At 47.1% G+C, this 18,326-nt stretch overlaps 1 protein-coding gene across 3 annotated transcripts in view; it reads left to right on the top strand.

Annotated features, from left to right (window-relative positions):
• Nucleotides 1-18,326, top strand: part of RNF220 (ring finger protein 220) — a 359,333-nt gene that overhangs the window by 328,715 nt on the left and 12,292 nt on the right. For 2 of the 3 annotated variants that reach the window (XM_006899007.1, XM_006899006.1), the window contains exons 6-8: nucleotides 10,096-10,138; nucleotides 13,247-13,290; nucleotides 13,707-13,839. In XM_006899007.1, the coding sequence (XP_006899069.1) occupies nucleotides 10,096-10,138; nucleotides 13,247-13,290; nucleotides 13,707-13,839 (220 nt within the window). Of the gene's footprint in view, nucleotides 1-10,095; nucleotides 10,139-13,246; nucleotides 13,369-13,706; nucleotides 13,840-18,326 lie in introns of all 3 variants that reach the window. The other variant, XM_006899008.1, reaches the window with a different exon arrangement.

The following is an 18,326-nucleotide window of genomic DNA, read 5'->3' as shown; positions in this document are numbered from 1 at the left end:
CCCTGAAGCACCCTTGTAAGGTAGCCTAGGAGTTTGGTTTCATGAGGGACACAGAAACATACCTCAGAATCACCTATAGTCACAAAGGATCCCTTAAGCAATTACCCCTTCAGTCCTGCCAATATTGGTACTAGATCCAGTACAGAGATTATCACAGAAATGAAACCCTCAAAAATAACAGAATAGGAGGGGTCCTGAATGTAACATCCTAGTTTTAGATGAACCCTCTTTGTGGTAGGAAAAAGAACTTCACCCAGAAGATTGTATCTGAGAAGATGAAGAGCCTGCCCTTGGGAGCTCCAGTCAGATGAAGGATAACAGGGTCCTGCTCCAAGGAATGTCTGTCTAAATGGAGACAGAGATTCTCAGGAGCACCAACTTAGAAAGGAGAAAATAGCACTGGCTCAGAATCCCTGATCTGATGCACAAAGACAGGTACCAGAGACCCATAATCTGAGCTGGAGAACTAGTCACTGCTTACACATATGCAGCCTCTTTTAGAATTAGAAAAAAGCACCTCCTCTGTGCAGGCCAGTTAGAAAAGGAGATATCCTTTCCTCCTCACCTGATACAAGCTGGCTCAGGGTGCCAAGCTTGTGTATGCTGAGTGTGGACCAGACGTCTGCCTTGCTGCCTCTCTTCTGCTGGTTATTTAGGTCTAGAACTCAACTTGTGGAAACCAAAGTGTTGGCCCTGAAAGGCCAACTCACATGAACACTGGTGTGAAAGGGAGAGCTCAGGCCAGCCTCTGAGACGTTGTTCTGCCCAGACTTCCCCAGTTTGAGGCTGAAAAATGACCCTACACTAAGGAAGAATAACAGGGATCTCTGATGGCCTAGTGGCGAGGAGTTGTGCTGGCAGTCCAAAGGTGTGCACTTAGACTCCACCAGCTGCTCCACAGGAGAAAGATGGGCAGTCTCTTCCCATGAAATTAACTCCCTCTAAAACCTCACTGGAGGGTCAGCTCTTGGTCAGTTCCAACTCAATAGTACACTACAAAAACAACTAGGGAATTATAGTCTGAGAGAGAGTCAACGTCGTGGCCCAAAAGGGTGCACAAGCCTTGCCTGGAGAAGTTCATCCTGTCTTCTTCACTCACAGCATTCAGCCTCAACACCTTCTGAACTTGAAAAGTAACCATCAGGCAAAATTTGTCTCAGCTTCTTAACTTCCATCCTACCCCTAGAATGTTGATAATACTTTTATTATCTAGAGAATTTAAGGAAAGCTATTGAGACTTTTGCCTAAAAAAATAATAACTATGTACACAAGGGCTTACATACACATGCACTTGACTACAGCATTTTACAAACAACTTTAAGAGGTTAAGAAACCTCTAGAATCCATCCAAGCACCCTTTAGATGTCTTTGGAGTGTGGGTTAAGAGACAAAATTAGCTCAAGTTCCTTAGCAGGGCAAGAACATGGCCTTCTGAGATTTAAAGTCAACCTGCTATATTCCTGTAAACTCTGATCACTACATGCTAACCACTCCTTGGATGAGCCCTTATTGTCTTGCTTTTTCTGTGTCTTCACATATGCTGTGGGACTTTTTTTTACCTCAACCTCTACCATATTTCTTTTTAAATAAAAAGTGTTTTTGAAGTCAGAATATCAGGAAACATATTTGCATCGAGCAAGTCCACTTTCAGGGATCTCTCCAAATTACTGAAGACAAATTATAAAATGAAGTTTGAAAATGAAGGTGCACCTGATTCAGGCCATGGTCTTTTCATTCACTTGCTGGACAATGAATAAAGATGAAGAATTGATGCCTTTGACTTGTGGTGTTAGAGAAAAACAAATAGATACGCCTTAGAAAAAGTGCAGCCAGAGTGTTCCTTGGAGGCAAGGATGGTGAAACTTGGTCTCAGATCCTTTGGGCATATTGGTAGAAAAAGCTATTTCTTGGAGGAGGATATCATGTTTTGGAAGGTGGAGGGTCAGCAAAAGAGAGAAAGACCCTATGTGAGATGGATTGACATGGTGACTGCAGCAATGGACTCCAGTCTATTGGAGATGGTGACGATGGCACAGGATAGGACAGGTTGTACATAGGGTCATTATGAGTTGTACTCTGATTGCTGGCATCTAACAATCACAACCACCACCACCACCTAATTTCTATTTCACCTTCAATACCCAAATAATCCTCTTCCAGAAACCTTTCTGGATTAGTTATCTTATGACTATTGTGTCACCATTATTTCTCTGTTACCTTATATTGCAATTGCTTGCTTGCTTGCTTGCTTGTTGTTGTTGTTGTTGTTATGTGCCCTGGAGTATTCTGTGACTCTTAGAGAGTCATTGTACAATAGCTCTGAACCCTACCTATCCTGGCCCAATCTCACCTACTCTAACACATGTAATCTCATTGCCCCAGTTACTAGGTCAATCCATCTCATCTGGGGTCTTCCTCTCCTGCGCTGTCCCTTTACCCTTCCAAACATGATGTCCCTCACCAAGGATTGGTCCCTCCTCTGGCCACGTGCCCAAAGCATGTCAGATAGAACTTCAAAATCCTTTCCACCAAGGAGCATCCTGATTTCACCCTCTCCTGGATAGATCTGTTCGTTTTCTTGGCAATCCATGCTATGTTCAATACTCTTCCCCAATACCACAACTCAAAGGTATTGATTCTTTTTCTGTCATCCTTAGTCATTGTCCAGCTTTCTAATAATGTAAAGCATATAATTATGAAGACCATATCCTGGATCATGTGCACCCCAGTCTCTAGACTGTTATTATTGCACTTCAGCTCTCTGGAGAGGTCCCTGACAGCAAACATCCCCAGTGCAGTTCGTCATTTGATTCCCTAGCTGCTGGTACCAAGAGTGTTGGTTGTGGAAACAAGCAAGCTGAAATTGTTAACAACCTCAATCTCTTTATCCATTATGGTAGTGCCAGTGGGGCCAATGGTGAGAATCTTTGTCTTCTTTTTTTTTTATTATTTTGTGTGTGTGTACCATCAAATCAGATCTGACTGGTACAGGAGGAGATTGTCCCTCCTTCTCCAGCCGAGCATCTGGTGGATTTGAACTGTCTGCCTCTGCAATTGCAGTGCAGCTTCTTGCCACTAGGCCACCAGAGCTCCCAATCTTTGTCTTCTTGATGTTAAATGTCAATCCATATTGAAGACTACAGTCCTTAACCTTCTGCAGCAAATGTTTCAGGTCCTCCTTAGTTTGGGCAAGCAAGGTTGTATCATCTGTATAACATAGGTTGTTGATGAGTCTTTCTTTAATCCTGATGCCACACTCCTCCTCATAAAGGCAAATTGCCTGTTTTGGTGGCCTGTTTTCAGTTATTTGCTGATAACTATCTCGCAACCTTGAGGCTTAACAAAATAATGTATCCTTATTATTTCATACAGACTAGACATTTTCTCATGTGTACAGGATCAGTAGGGCTGCAAAGTCCAAGGCGGACTTACCATGTGTATAGGGGGCATTGGTTCCCTTCCACATTGTCTCTGTCCTCCAGTATGTCAACTTCCTTACTTGTCAGTCTCAGGGCAGTGTCACACCAAGAAAGTCCAAAGCTGTAAGGCCATATTGCAGCACCTACACCACTTTGTATTGGGTAAAGCAAGTTACAAAGCCAGCCCAGAACCAAAGGAGGAGGAAGTAGACTCGAACTCACTGTAAGAAAAGCTACAGATAGTGGTTCTATTTAATCAGTGAGCCTGACTATTCTAGACTCAGTCTTCATCTTGTTGCTGTTGTGTTAAGTGCCGTCAAGCCGTGGGCAACTCATAGCGACCCTATGAACGAAAGTCTTCGACACTTGCATGACTTTCATCCTATCTCTATGTTACGGGTTTCTGGAGGCAAGCTATTTATGGAAGTGGATGCCACTCCTGTTTCCAAGCTTGTTTTAATCGGGGAGCTCCACCAAACACTGTCCACCATGGGTAACCATTATCGCATTTGCCACATCAGTGTCACAGTGGTCAGCTTCACAGCAACCACAAGTTACCTCTGTACAGCAAGTGGACACACCAGGGCTACACGACTTAGAAGAATGTTTGAACAAAAACAATTAAGAACAGGCCTGAGAGCCGCAGATTAGAGTCACCCACCTTTGCTTCCTTCCTTAAACAACAACCTAGTACTCATGCATGCTTAGGCCAATGTCCTTGCCTTACACAGTCAGAGACACAAAGACTCAAGTAGACAGTCGTGGCCCAATATTTTAATTGCTGTAACAGAAGTACACATAAGTTTCTAGGATAATAGGAAAGGAAGAAGAAAATAAGAGAAAGACTCACAGAAGATATGATAATTGAACAGGATTTCCAGGGAAGAGTAGGCATTCACTTGGTGGCAAGGAAAGATAGGCATTCCAGATAAAGGCAAGTCTGCATGCACAGGGCATAGAGATGTAAAGCAAAACGATCTATTTGGGTACCTTGTAGCAGTTCAATTTTGTGAAAATGTAACCACAAGTCTTGCCTGAAAGTGAAGAGGACCTGAAGTGCTTTTTGTAGAAGATCACATATACTGCCTTTAAAATGGATTGCATCTCATTAAGAAAAAAATTCTTATCACTGGAACAATAGGCACCATCATGATAGATGGAGAAAAGATTGAAGTTGCCAACAATTTCATCTTGCTTGGATCCACAGTTCACACCCTTAGCACCAGCAGTCAGGAAATCAGGAGACATATTGCACTAGAAAAGTCTACAGTCAGAGATCTCTCCAAATTATTGAGGAGTAATGATGTTAATTTGAATACTAAGATGCATCTGATCCGGGCCATGGTTTTTCCGATCACTTGCTATGCATCCAAGAGCTGGACAACAAATAAAGATGACAGAAGATAAATTGACGCTCTTGAGCTGTTGTGTTAGAGAAGAGTGCTGAATATCCCATGGACTGCCAAAAGAACAAATAAAGAGTCTTGGAGAAAGTGCAGCCAGAGTACTCCTTCAAGGCAAAGATGTTGAAGCTTTGTCTTCACATACTTTAGGCAAGTTGCTAGTGGGGGATATTCCTTGGAGAGGGATATCATGCTTGGAAAGATAGAGGGCTGGCAAAAGAGAGGAAGCCCCGCAACCAGGTAGATTGGCTCGGTGATTGCCACACTGGGCTGTATTGTGTACAGGATAGGACAGGCCTCAGATCTATTGTTCAAAGGGTCAATGTGAGTCATACTTGACTCGTTGGCACCTAACAACAACAACATTCCACAAGGGATACTTGTAGATGAAGCTAGAAAATAACACAATGATTCACTAGGTATCTCATGGCCTGCTTTTTTGCACAATGCCTGGGATACAGCAGCTGTGCAGTTACGTTAGATTAAAAGTAAAACAAAACAAACAAACAAAAAAATCAATTTCCTTGAAAGCAGAGGCTATTGGTTTCTGGTCTAGATTTTCATCTGGTCAGACTCTGTTGGGTACCTAAGTGTCTGATCTGCTATCTCGTTTTATACCTTCACGGCAAGCCCAAAAGCTAAGATTTATTGTCCTCAGGTTGTCACTAGAGAAACAAACTGAGAGGGAGTAGCTCCTCTAGGGACACATAGTTTAAGAATAAGAGAGTCAGGATTTGAACTTGAATCATTTTTATTTGATTGAGACACTTTCCCAGCCCTGCACTGGTCTTAGGGCATCCAGGTGAACCTTATGAGCCCAGGACTAACAAAAAACTGTGTAGGTTAACCAAACCCACTGCCATCAGCTCAATGTTGAGCCTTGGTGAGCCTGTAGGTCAGAGTAGAACTGCTCCATAGGGTTTCCAAGGCTAGAAATTCTTACAGAAGCAGATTACCTCATCTTCCATGAATTACTTCTTCTATGAGGAGGTGGAGCGAAGGAGAGGAAGACCCTCAACTAGGTGGATTAACACTGTGACAGTCAGCTTGGAAGACTGTGAGGATGGCATAGGACAGGATAAGAACTGCTATTCATAGTGTCGCTATGGGTTGTATTCGACTCAACAACACCCAATAACAACAATGTGGAGCAGCAAATGGGTTTAACTACCAATCTTGTGGTTAGAATCTGAATGCTTAAACCAAGTGTTTCCAGAACCTCCTTTTTAAAATTATTTTGTTGTGTTTCATTCATGTACATTGTGTTTTGGTTATGTGGGGGGAAGTTTCCCTCCTTCCCTCCCTCCCTCCACCAATTAGGCTTATGTTGAAGTTTTTTTTCTTCTCATTCACATTGTGTTTCTTACAATCAATCATTCCCATATATTGTCTTATAAAATTAATCCCGACTGATTTATGCCCACTTAAATTACCCCATCTTTTCAGATCTCTACTGGATCTTTCCCAGTGATTGGATCACCCCCCTCCCCTTCCCCCAACAACCTCTTCAATCTCATGATTCCCCTTTTCTCCCCTCAATCCCCCCATCCCCTTCTCCTCTGAGATATACATCTCACTGGTTATCTTTCCGTTTTTACAATAATGGCCTTTGTTGTTGTTGTTGTTGTTATGTGCCATTGAGTCGTTTGCGACTCATACCGACCCTATGCACAACAGCCCTAAACCCTGCTCTATCCAGGGCCAACCACACTGCCTCTGACACACCCATCCCTATTACCCCAGTCACCGAATCAATCCATCTCATAGAGGGTCTTCCCCTCCTGCGCTGTCCTTCCACCCTCCCAAGCATGATGTCCCTCTCCAAGGACCCGTCCCTCCTGGCAACATGTCCAAAGTATGTCAGACGAAGCCCCAGAATCCTTGCCTCCAAGGAGTAGCTTGGTTTAATCCTCTCCAAGATGAATCTGTTTGTTCTCCTGGCAGTCCATGGTACATGCAGTACTCTTCTCCAGCACCACAGCTCAAAAGCATCCACTCTCCTTCTGTCCTCCCTAGTCATTGTCCAACTCTCTGATGCATAACAAGCGATTGCAAATACCATGGCCTGTATCAGGCGCACCTTAGTCTCCAGAGAGACACCGTTGCTCCTGAGTACTTTAGAGAGGTCCCTAACAGCAGACTTTCCCATCGCAATATGCTTTTTGATTTCCTGACTGCTGGTGCCAAGAGTGTTGACTGTGGAGCCAAGCAAACTGAAGCTGTGAACAATCTCAATCTCTTCGCCATCCATCCTGACGCTGCCAATTGGTCCAGTGGTGAGAATCTTTGTCTTCTTGACATTGAGCCTCAGTCCATACTGAAGGCTGCAGTCCTTGACCCTTCACAGCAAGTTCATGAGGTCCTCATCAGTTTCAGCAAGCAGGGTTGTGTCATCTGCATAACGCAGATTGTTAATAGATCTTCCACCAATCCTGATGCCACAATTCTCCTCATAGAGCCCAGCCTCTCGGATAATCTGCTCTGCATACATGTTGAAAAGGTATGGAGACAGGATGCATCCCTGGTGTACACCCTTCCCAATTTTGAACCATGCAGTGTTACCCTGCTCTGTTCTGACTACTGCCTCTTGGTCCAAGTATAGGTTTCATATTAGCACAATTAAATGTTCTGGGATTCCCATTCTTCTCAGAGTCAGCCACGGTTTGTTATGATCCACACAGTCAAATGCCTTTGCATAATCAATGAAACACAGATAGACATCCTTCTGGTATTCTCTGCTTTCAGCCAAGATCCATCTAACAACAGCAACAATATCCCTAGTACCACGACCCCTTCTAAACCCAGCCTGGACTTCCGGAAGTTCTCTGATGTGCTGTTCTAATCATTTTTGGATAATCTTCAGTAGAATCTTGTTTGCATGTGAAATCAAAGACACTGTTCTGTAGTTTCCACACTCAGTTGGGTCACCTTTCTTTGGAATGGGAACAAATATAGATCTCTTCCAGTCAGTTGGCCAAGTGGTTGTTCTCCAGATTTCTTGGCACAAATAATGGCCTTATACAGTATTTATTCTTTTGCGTCTGAGTTAGTTCACTCAGCATAATGCACTCTAGCCTCTCCTATGTTATACAGTATTTTTCAAAATCGTTATTCCTGAGTGCTGCATAGTATTCCATTGTGTGAATGTACCATCGTCTCTCAATCCAGTGAAGACCTCCATTTGGGTTAATGTTGTTGTTGTTGTTGTTGTTACATGCTGTTGACTCGCTTGTGACTCATAGCGACCCTATGTACAACAGCCCTAAACTCCGCTCTGTCCTGTGCCAATCACACTGTCTCTGACACTCCCATCCCAATTATCCCAGTCACTGAATCACCAGTGTCTGCTTACAACTGTTCCTCTTCCTTTGTATTTCCATACTTGAAAACTCAACCTCCTTTGCCTTTTCTGTTATCTAAATGTGTTCTGTTGTACATAGGGTTTTCAGAGGCCTGCTATTTCAGAAGTGGATGGCCAATCCTTCTTCCTAGTCTGTCTTAATGTGAATGTTCAGATTTAGAGAAGTATCAGACAGACCAGCAAGTTAAAGGTATATCCCTTATTGCGGAGTTAACTTTAGTGTCAGTGTTGTCCCTGCCTTTCTCACACACATCTTTACCCACTTATTTCCCTGCTCTACCAGATAAACCTAGAAAGGCCCTAGCATATAGGATTTGTGAAGGAAAAAGCCATCCAGATCTCTTACAACTGATCCTCCAAGCACACCTCTACTAGAAAGACTTGGGGACCCAGTTGCTCAGAGTGAGAGTCAGTTCCCTCATGAACATCCTTGTCCCTTTTCCACTAGTGATGACTCTTTTATGCTAGTCTCTAGGTTGGGTGAGACTAGTTAAGAGGTCATCCAAGGGACAGACAGGTAAATTAACATAATCAAAGCAAAGGCAAGGGACAGTGAAATTCAGAGGCAACTCTTTCTGCCTTGGGGAAAAAGCAAAGCCTTCCCAGAGTCCTGAAAGATGAAGTTAACCAAGCAGAAGTGGAAGCATGGTGGCTAATGTGGTCCAGAAAGCAGATAAGAGTGATTAAAAGAACTGAAATCACTCTGCAACCCAGTGTCAAGAAGACAAAGGGAGAAAGAATTTGAGTGGTAGAAGATGCTGGAAAAGTAGAGCAGGTCAGGGAAGGTCCTATGCCACAGTTAGAGATCATCTCCATTGAAGGAAAATTTTGCACATTAAGAAGGTTTCACTCAAAAAAAAAAAAAAAGGTTTCACTCTATGTAAAGTGGAAGAAGGATTTGTTTCAAGGAGTGAAATTGTAAACCAGAAGACTTCATGTGGCAGCTCTGAGTTTAGGGAGCGTATAAACTTTATGGACTAGACTAGTGACATCTACAGATACAGCCACTGAAACAGGTCTCAGGGATGTCTGTGCAAAGCTGGGTTCACCCAGATGACTCGCACATGGCCTCAACCCTGGAGTGGTCAGTCCACCAATAAAGATTGTACAAGCTATAACGGGGATATAAGGCATCACTCTTGTGGGACGGAAAGCTATCCTATCTTCAGCAGCCAGCCAAAATGCTGGACATCCTCTAATAACAGAAGTGCAGATGAGCTAGTTTGGGACCACCTGCAGCCGACCAGGAATTCCGATGCCTTCGCAGCAAACCGACACCTTAGTTCTAGGGCAACCGCACGGAAGTGGAAACAGTGGCTGGGCCTTGGGGCGGAAGGAACCCTCAGGGGGAGGAGGTTCGAGGTGGGAGGGCCTAGTAGCTGCTAAACCTGGGACGGGTTGGTTTCGCGGGCAGGGGGAGGGCCCCTGGAGCGTCCCTGGCTGCTCGTTACCGGTGTATGAGCGACAGCCTCCCTGGCCGCCCCCTCCCATGAACTTTCACCCCCGCGCGCGACGGCGGCGGGTCACGTGATTAGGGCCAACATGGCCGCTGCCGCCGCTGGGAGCTGAGGCGCCGCCGCCGCCGGGCAGCCGGGGGGAATCCGCCCGCATCGCCGCCCTCGCCGGCCGGGTGGCCGCGGGGCCCTGAGTGCCGGGGGCCGGGGCTAGGGCCGCACCGCGCGGCGGCCACGGGGTCTCGTTAGAGCAGCCCCAGGCGGCTATGCCGAAGGCTCGGAGCGGCCGGCGGAGCAGGGTGCCCGGCGGGCGGGAGGAAGTAGGTTTGTTTATGGGTTGTTTGGGGCGGGGCAATCCTGGATAGGGTCGGGGGCTGGAGCAGGGGCCAGCACTCCTGGCCGCGCTTTAAGTCTTGTCTTGTTTTTCTTTTTTGTTTCTGTGGGGGATCTTCTCCTAGACCTTCCTGCGAGTGCGAGCCAACCGGCAGACCAGACTGAATGGTGAGTTCTGCCCGGCCCCTCCCTCCGCCCCACCCCCGGCCTCCTCCCTCCCTCACTGCCTGCAGCTCCTGCTTGCCTCCTGGGTCTCTTCGACATTGGGGCCCGTTGGTTTCTTCGCAGTCAAGGCGCCTGGGTATGTGCACACCAACGCGATGGCCCTCAGTTATCCTGTCTATCTAATAGAGGTTATGATTCCCAGTTCCCGTCTGAGTCTCTAAAGGCCCTGAAGAACCCTGGGGGGCAGTAAGTGCCAGAGAATGAGGAACAAGCCGCACAATTCCACTCGAGAACTCAGCTTTGAATTTGCAAACTGCTGGGACCTCACTGAACAAGCTGGCAGGGCGCTGGGAATGTTTTTCTTCCAGTTTTTAATCAGTGCCCAGTAATGTGAATACAGCCTCTCTGCTGAGAGTTGACAATGCAGTGAGATCTGGAGTTCCCACGGCAACAGGAACTTACTCATCCTGGAGCTCTTTGAGTTATCAGTCGGCCCACATTTCACAAAGGTGATCAGCGTGGGCTCGACAGCTCTTAGAGGCCTTCTCTGAAAACAGACCGTGTATGCACTACCTGACGGCCTTCTTTTTTGGATTCAAACCTCTGGAGCATTACTGTTTGCTGAACACAATTGAATCACCCTAGCTTTTTGTACTGACGAGGGTGTGGTATATCTGTGGGCTGGCGAGAAGGACCACAGGGGTCTTGGTGCCAGCTAGAGGTTCAGGATCCCCCAGCTCCTGCCACTTGGTTTTTGCTACCAAGCTGTATCCCAGTTTGAGAAAGTGAGAGTACTCATTATGAGTTAGCACCATGTTAAGCACCATTCTCACAGCACATATTTTAGAGATAAGACTACCAGGAGAGATTAAGGTGATTTATTTAAAATCACACAGCTGGGATGTAGCTTAGTTGTGATGTTAACTAAAGTTTATTTATCTCCAAAGCCCGTGTTTGGCTGACCATGCTGTACAACCTTGGCAAATACATCGGCTTTGGGTAGAGATAACTGTCCTCTAGGTAAAATAGGAAGCAAAACTTTCTGTCCTAAGCTTTACTGAGTTTGTTCTGGACTTAGAAGATGACTGGTGGTAGCAGGGGAGCCAGACCAAGCCTACCATATTTATCTGACAGTTTCCAGGTGAAGCTCAGTCTATCAAGGTGCTTTCCTGGAGCTACCAGGGGGCTGCCTAAGTGCCCTAGGCAAGAAGAGTATCCAGTATTGTGCCTTTCTTGGTAATTCTGTGAAAAACTTTTCTTTATTCAGTCATCTAACAACATTTTATCACAGACCCTTCTTCCTAAGGAGGCATTCCCTCAGACTCTTAGGGTAAATGACAGACCTTCAGTCACATCTGTACACCGCTCCCTCCATACTAGGCTTTAGAACTCCTTAGGGTCCATTACTCAGTGCCCTTCTAATACCTAGCATCCCTTTCCATCCTACCCCTGGCTCTAAATATCAAAGCTGCTTGAGCCTGAGAGTCCAAGGGTTCTGGCTGCCAAGGCTGAGGAACTGGAATCTTTGTCTACTAAATCGAGTGGGACATCAAATACAATCATGTCTCCTGTAGTAGGAGAACAGGAAATTGAAGAGCTGAGATGAGGCAGGCTACTCAAATCCAAAGTGTTTCAAACCTTGTGCTTGTCCTGGTGGAATGGTGGCTGTCCTCTTGGTTTGAGTTTTTCTAGATTTGGTCTTTTTGGAATTGGACTAACTCCCTTGTCAGACCCACAGCACCTGGCTTCACACATGCCCAGAGAGAAGTGCCTATTCTTGCTGCCTGCATAATCAGTAGGACCAGCCTTTGTTGATGCTCATGTGGGCTGCTGTGACAGGAGAACTTTCTAGGCTATGGTTAGGTTTTTCACATGTTTCCTGTCTTGCCATTGCCACTTTTTAAGTACTTGGGCACATGACTGAGCCCTCTGTTTGTTTCTTACTCTTGAAATGAAGTAATTCAACCTAGCCTCAAAAAGTAGAATTCAGTGAGCTACTTTCCATAAAAGGTAGCTCAAGCCTGACACACAGTAGAAGTTCTATAACTTGTAACAGACATTTCTTGTCTCACTTGTGTTCTTCCTGCCTCCTATCATTTTGCAATAGGATCAGTGTCTAAGAGAAAACTCTTCCTAACCCTGCAGCAGGGAGTCATGGCTTCCTTGGAACTTCCCCTCCCCCATCAGTCTGGTCTGAGTGGCCATCTCTGATCCTGCCTTTGCATCCAGGGAGGGCCTAGAAGTCCCTGTTTTGACCCCTTCCTGCTTCAGTGACAGGAGGGCTGCAGAGAGGGATTAGTGAGCTAATTAGAAATGATTGCATCTCTCAGCATTAATTAGCAGTGCTGTGGGCTTGCAGTGTACACTTTGGAACTGAGCCCCCTGCGGGACAGCATAGCAGTCAGCCCTTTGTCTCTAAGGCCTGCCAGCCCCTCTGCATGCACTGATTAGAAATGATAGAACAGGTTTGGGTAACACAGTAAGTGCTGCCTTCTCAAGGTGCCCTGGACCCCTCTAACCTCGTTGCCCAAGCTCTGACCTAGATCATCTTTACCTTTGTGTATGGGCCTCAGTTGTTTCTCCTGTAAAGTGGGACCAGTGGACATTAGATAAATTCTTCCTAGGGTGATTATAGGTAGCACCTAAGGTCTGTACCTCAGGGCTTTTGGCTTAGGTTCAACAGGTTTAGTTGATGAGTGAGCAACAAGTTATGTCATACCTTTAGAGGGACTGTGAATTCTGGCCAAGAGCCAGAGCTGAGTGGACTTCTGATGCCAAAAGAGCTTGTGGTCTTGGACTTCTGAGGAGTTATCTAGAGATGTGGAGTATCTTTGGCCACTGGGTTTTTGAGCACTGCAGATAGGGCAGTGTGGATTAAATTTGAGCCAGCTGTGCCCAACGGGCATCATTCCTTGAATTAGCACCAGTCTCTTCCTTGGGTGCTCTTAGCAAGACTCAGACCCCAAGAGAAAAAGGGCTATAAAATAAGGGCCGTCTCAGGCACAGTAAAGAGGGACTAATGATTGGCAGGGGGTGATGGCCCCATTGGGACCCAGAAGATACAGTGACTGACTGCCTGTTCTGCACTTTGTTCTTGGTTTCTCAATGCAGCTCGGATTGGGAAAATGAAACGGAGGAAGCAAGATGAAGGGCAGGTATGTCCCCTGTGCAACCGCCCCCTGGCAGGATCGGAGCAGGAGATGAGTAGGCATGTGGAGCATTGCCTTTCTAAGGTAGAGGGGCCACCCCCTCCCACCCCACCCTTCCCTTCCCTTTGCACTAGCTGCAGATGTTCTCCAAATCTGTGGTCTCTTGGGGTCTCAGCAGCTTCTACTCTGTCCTCTTTTGCTTTTACTCTCTTCCATTTTCCCTGGGTATAGTGGGAAATTATTGGAAAGAGGGCCAGGTCTTTGACCTCTAGATTGGTTTCCTTCAAAGGAGTCCTAGAGCCAAGGACCCATTTGGCACAATGCAGCTGGTCCCAGGGCAGTGCCTTCCTTCTCAGGCCTGGTTGGGTGGGGGTGGGTAGGGCCAACCTGAACCCCAAATAATCCTGCTCTACTCTTCACAGAGGGAGGGCTCTTGCCTGACTGAGGAGGATGCTGTAGACATCGAGCATGAGAACAGCACCCGCTTTGAGGAATATGAGTGGTGTGGGCAGAAGCGGATACGGGCAACCACCCTCCTGGAAGGTGGCTTCCGAGGTACAAGCAGCTGACATAGGCAGTGGCACTCTGATAGCCAGACCTCTGCTAGGTAGCTATCTGTTGGAGGCCAAGAGGCCAGGACTGGTGGCTGGTCATACATTCTACCTTGTGGGTACTGCTGCTGGTGGGGCTTTGTGACCGAGCTGCCTGCTTGTGATGTGCATATTAAAATGGATGTGTTTGGGTGGGGAAATGGAATTGTGAGGCTGCAAGCTAGGAGTGACGAGGGGGGCTCTCAGCCTCGGGTGATGCATTGAAGGTGACAGCCAAGCCGCGTTGGCACCTGCATAAAATATTAAAGGGACGGTTATGCATTTATCACTCCATCCCTCTTAAGGCTGATAAATGAGAATCCAGCAACCTGCTGTACACCTCCAGCACTAGGGGCCCTGAGGGCTTCCAGGCAAACACATTGGATTTTCCTCCTCCTCCTCAGCCCTATGTCACAGAAATCAGTTACAGAGCAGCGAGTGAGTTATGGCAAAATTTGACCTCCCATGAGTTTTATTGGTGAATCTAATTTTAACTCTGATCCCATCCCTTTTGCCTGGGCTCCCTCTGCCCTTAAGCAAGTGGGGCCTGGACCCAGCTGCTCCCTGCTTCCCTTGGGCTCTTCCCCAATTGCTGCATAGAGGTCTGCAGGGCTCTGTCCATCCCCAGTGCCCTCCCAGCTCCTTGGAGGACCATGGTTGGCACAATGGAAATCCCTCCTGCCGGGTCAGACAGTAGAACTGGGTGGGCACCCAGGGTGGGTCAGTAGTAACCCCTTGTCAAACTCCACTTAAATGGGAAGATTCTTGCCTTCTGGCCTCCCACTCGTCTCTTTCTGCACACGAGCACATCTGGCACTGCAGCTTGTGGTCATTAAGCACACCAATCTGCTTCACATCTGCCTTTTCTCTGAGCAACACTTTGGGAGTGCTGCTGTGTCTGGTCACTGGGGACCTGAAGCAGCTAGGAATAGGGTCTCTTTGGAGTCATTCTGCTTGCTCTTGTGCTAACGCATGTTCTCCACAGTGACATCTAGCACGCACTGGCCACATGAAGGGGTAAAGGGTTCACCTCGGGCATTATTACAGAAGAGATAAATTAATTATCCAAGCTGTTTGGTACAAGCTCAGTGTCAGTCAGACTAAACCATTGCTTTGACCATTTACTACAGGTTTCTATTGGAATTTCTGAGTGTCATTCCCTGGGAGGATGGGCAGCAGGGCTCAGGATCCCACAAGGTATACGCATAGAAGTAGTTAGTAACAACTCACATAGGGTTAATTCCAGGATGCTACTCTTGAGTCAGCTTGTTGGCAGTTGCAACTTATTTTCATCTTCTGTCACTGTGGCAACTTCTTAGAATTCTTGGCACAGCAACTGGCTTGATGGCTTCTGGTCACCAGATAGGACTTCAGGGGATAAAGCTACATCGGGCCTGCTGATTTGACAAAGTATTTCTCCTGTGCTGGGATGCACTTGTAGAGTGGGCATAAGGGGCTCTTAGGCCCTGGGCGGGTGTCAGTTTTCCCTGAATGTTTACACTATGAGGTGGTTCCTTTCAAGAATTCCTGAGGGGAGTTCAAAGGGGCCTTTTCTTTGAGCGATTTGGAGAGGGAGAATGAGAGTGAGACTTGAAGAGGGAACAGGGTCTGGAGGTGCCTTTATCTGCAGAGAATTGCTCCAGCTTTCCTGATAGAAGCTGCTGGCGCCTCTTAAACAGCTTAGTGCAGTCAAAAGACGGGCAGACTTGAAAGGCTGTTTTACAGCAAGATCAGCAGGGGCCATGAGACAGAGAGCAGGGCGCAGTGGAGCGGAGGAGGCTGAGGCTCCACAGTTGGGGGGCTATCAAAGGAAAGCCCGGCTGATCCCAACTGCCTTTGCCCCTAGAACACTGTAGACACTGGCCATCTGTTGGTCTTCCTCCCTGACCTGCACCAACAGGCCCAACTCTTGGGGGGCTGGGTGTGGCCCCGCCAGGCGTGCTGGTGTCAGTGCAGTGCATTGATCGCCCGCCGGGTGGGCCGGGCTGCAAGCCGGGCAGCGCGTGCTTAATGTGATTGAAAGGCAGTTAAAATGGCGGTGACCTTTTCAGGAGGAATTAGATTGCCTGCCAAGACCGGTTAGAGGGAGTGATAACGCTGGCTGAAGAAGCTGCCCAGCAGACTTCAGAGAGAGGGAGGCAGAGGCAGGATGAGCAGGCGAGCAGTGAGGCCCATTTAAGCCGCGCTGTGCGTGCTGACAGAACAGAGATTGCTGTCCCTGTTAGATATGAAAGAATTGAAGAATTGCAGATAAGTTCCTATATCCGATCGTCCCCTCTCCCTCCTCCCAGACCTGGGCTCCTTCATCATCCTCAACAAAGCTTCCCGTCAGGCCCACTCTGAGCTTTTTGGATCAAAATCGTTACTTTGTAATCCATTTTGGGAGGCTTGGTCGAGGCACTTGGCTGAGAGGACAGGCCTTAGAGATGAGGACCTATGGTCACTGAGAGGGAGGCTGAGCTTTCTCAGACCCAGGGACCCCTGGAATTGGTGTCTAAGGATAGAAAAGGACCACACAGAATGGTGAGCATCAAGAGAGGTCTGCTGGGAAGGGAAGGATGGGCAGTCTCCTCCTGTGTGTTTTACTGCCTCTGAAAACCTGCTGCAGGGTTAGCTATGGGTCACTTGCAACTCGATGGCACGTAACATAAAGGTAAAGATAGTAAGAGAACAAGTTGGCAGAAATTCTGAACCTCTGGAATATAAATGCTTTGGTCTTTCTAGTTCTAGTTTAGGAAAAAAATCATCAGCTGTGTGTCCAGGCTTGGTTTTCTCTCAGCCCTTTATGTTTTCTGGTGTGATACAGCTGTTCTCTCTAGTCGAAGTTCTAACTGCAAGACACAGAGTCAAGTGTGTCACCAGCATTCCCCAAAAAGAGATCAATCATTAGGAGAAAGGATGCTTTTCTAGAGTACTATACCAACCCTAGCAGGGAAGGGCTCAATACACTAGTGAAATAGCTACAGGAGAAAACCTCATTATACAGCCCCAAAGATAAGCTTACCTCTCAGGTAGTCAGATGAGCTGTGTGACAAGTGAACTCTAATTTTCATTTCCTGTATTTGGTGTTTGGATACTGAGACAAAGACTTATAGTGGAAAACCTTGATCCTTCCCCTACAAGGATTGCTAGTGAGAGCTCACTAGCTGAGTTTGGGGAGCCCAGAGCTCTGATGGCACACTCATAGCTTAAAGCACATGGGATTGGTTGGTTTCAAATAAAATGGCAGTGATGTGGTAGACACAAGGATGATGAGGTGGAGAAATGTCTCAGGAGGCTGCACAGGAAATGGAAGCCAGGGAGGGAATGGCTTTATTGCAATCTAGCATTAAACCCCTTTGACTCAGACAGGTAGAGGTGAGGATGAGGCAGTGGTACTAAAGAGAAGCCCTGTGCAGGGCCTCTGCTCTGCTCAGGTCCTGACCCATAGAGTACACGCCTTCCTCAAATTCCTGTTTAGATTTAGGTTGGGATTTAGGTTAGTTCCAGGTAGCCTGAAAAAGGGCAAGCAAGGCAGCTATAGCACAGACCTTTTTTAACTGTGTATTGATAGATTTTTAGGACTAGATTGTGGGACAACAGGTAGGGGTTTGTACCGCATCCAGGGACACAAGGACCACGACCCTGCCCTGATTGCTGCCTTCTTTAGTGAGTTGGCTTCCAAAAGATGGGAGTTCCAGATGGTAACAGTGTTCTTCAGTACAGCTTTGCTGGTCCCATCAGTGACGTGTGCTAGACTAGCAGCCTGCTGGAGGCAGTCCTGAATGGAAAGGGTTAGGGCACCTGACTTCACCACCATGTAGTTACAACTGTTGCCTCTTGGGAGGCATGAGGAAAGGTGGCAAAGAGCAGGGCACATTCTGTCCCTTGTGGCGACTGACGGGGATTTAATCGCCTTTTGCAACACAATTGTTAAACTGGGACAGTGGGAGTGCAGGCAGAAAGAGCAAGTATCAATGGTTTTAAACGGCGGCTGTCTCCATGCGTCTCTCCTGACGTTTGGCAGTGAAACGCGTTATCGAGGAGGCCCGGAAAGTGGCTAAGTGCGTTTGACACACGCCAACTCCCTGCCTCCACACTGGATAATTGCATTGTCAACTGTTCAGCGAGGTGGCAGGTGACACTGCAGGCCGATTGATTGTCCCGCATCGCAGCTCCCCAGACTGTCAGCTCCCCAATCGATGGCGTTTACACAAGACACCGTAACTGCATCTGTAACTAATTCCAGTGTAAAACTCTCCGGAAGCTGCTGCCCCTGCCTTCCACAGTGGATAGCACAGGCCTCTGGGGGACCCCAAGACTTTCCTCGCTCCCTGGGTTCTAGTTTTATTGGGAGCAGCAGGTGAAGAAATTAATGGTTCCTTTTTTGTGGTTTCAGGTTCCAGGATGTTACTGCCCCCAGTAAACGGGCATCTCTAGTTTCTCAATCTATCATCTGATCAATTGATTAAA

The sequence above is a fragment of the Elephantulus edwardii genome, unplaced genomic scaffold (genome assembly GCF_000299155.1).
Source record: "Elephantulus edwardii isolate Elephantulus edwardi_28Jun2011 unplaced genomic scaffold, EleEdw1.0 scaffold00243, whole genome shotgun sequence".
Lineage (NCBI taxonomy): Eukaryota > Metazoa > Chordata > Mammalia > Macroscelidea > Macroscelididae > Elephantulus > Elephantulus edwardii.
This window is presented reverse-complemented; position numbering and strand designations above follow the sequence as displayed.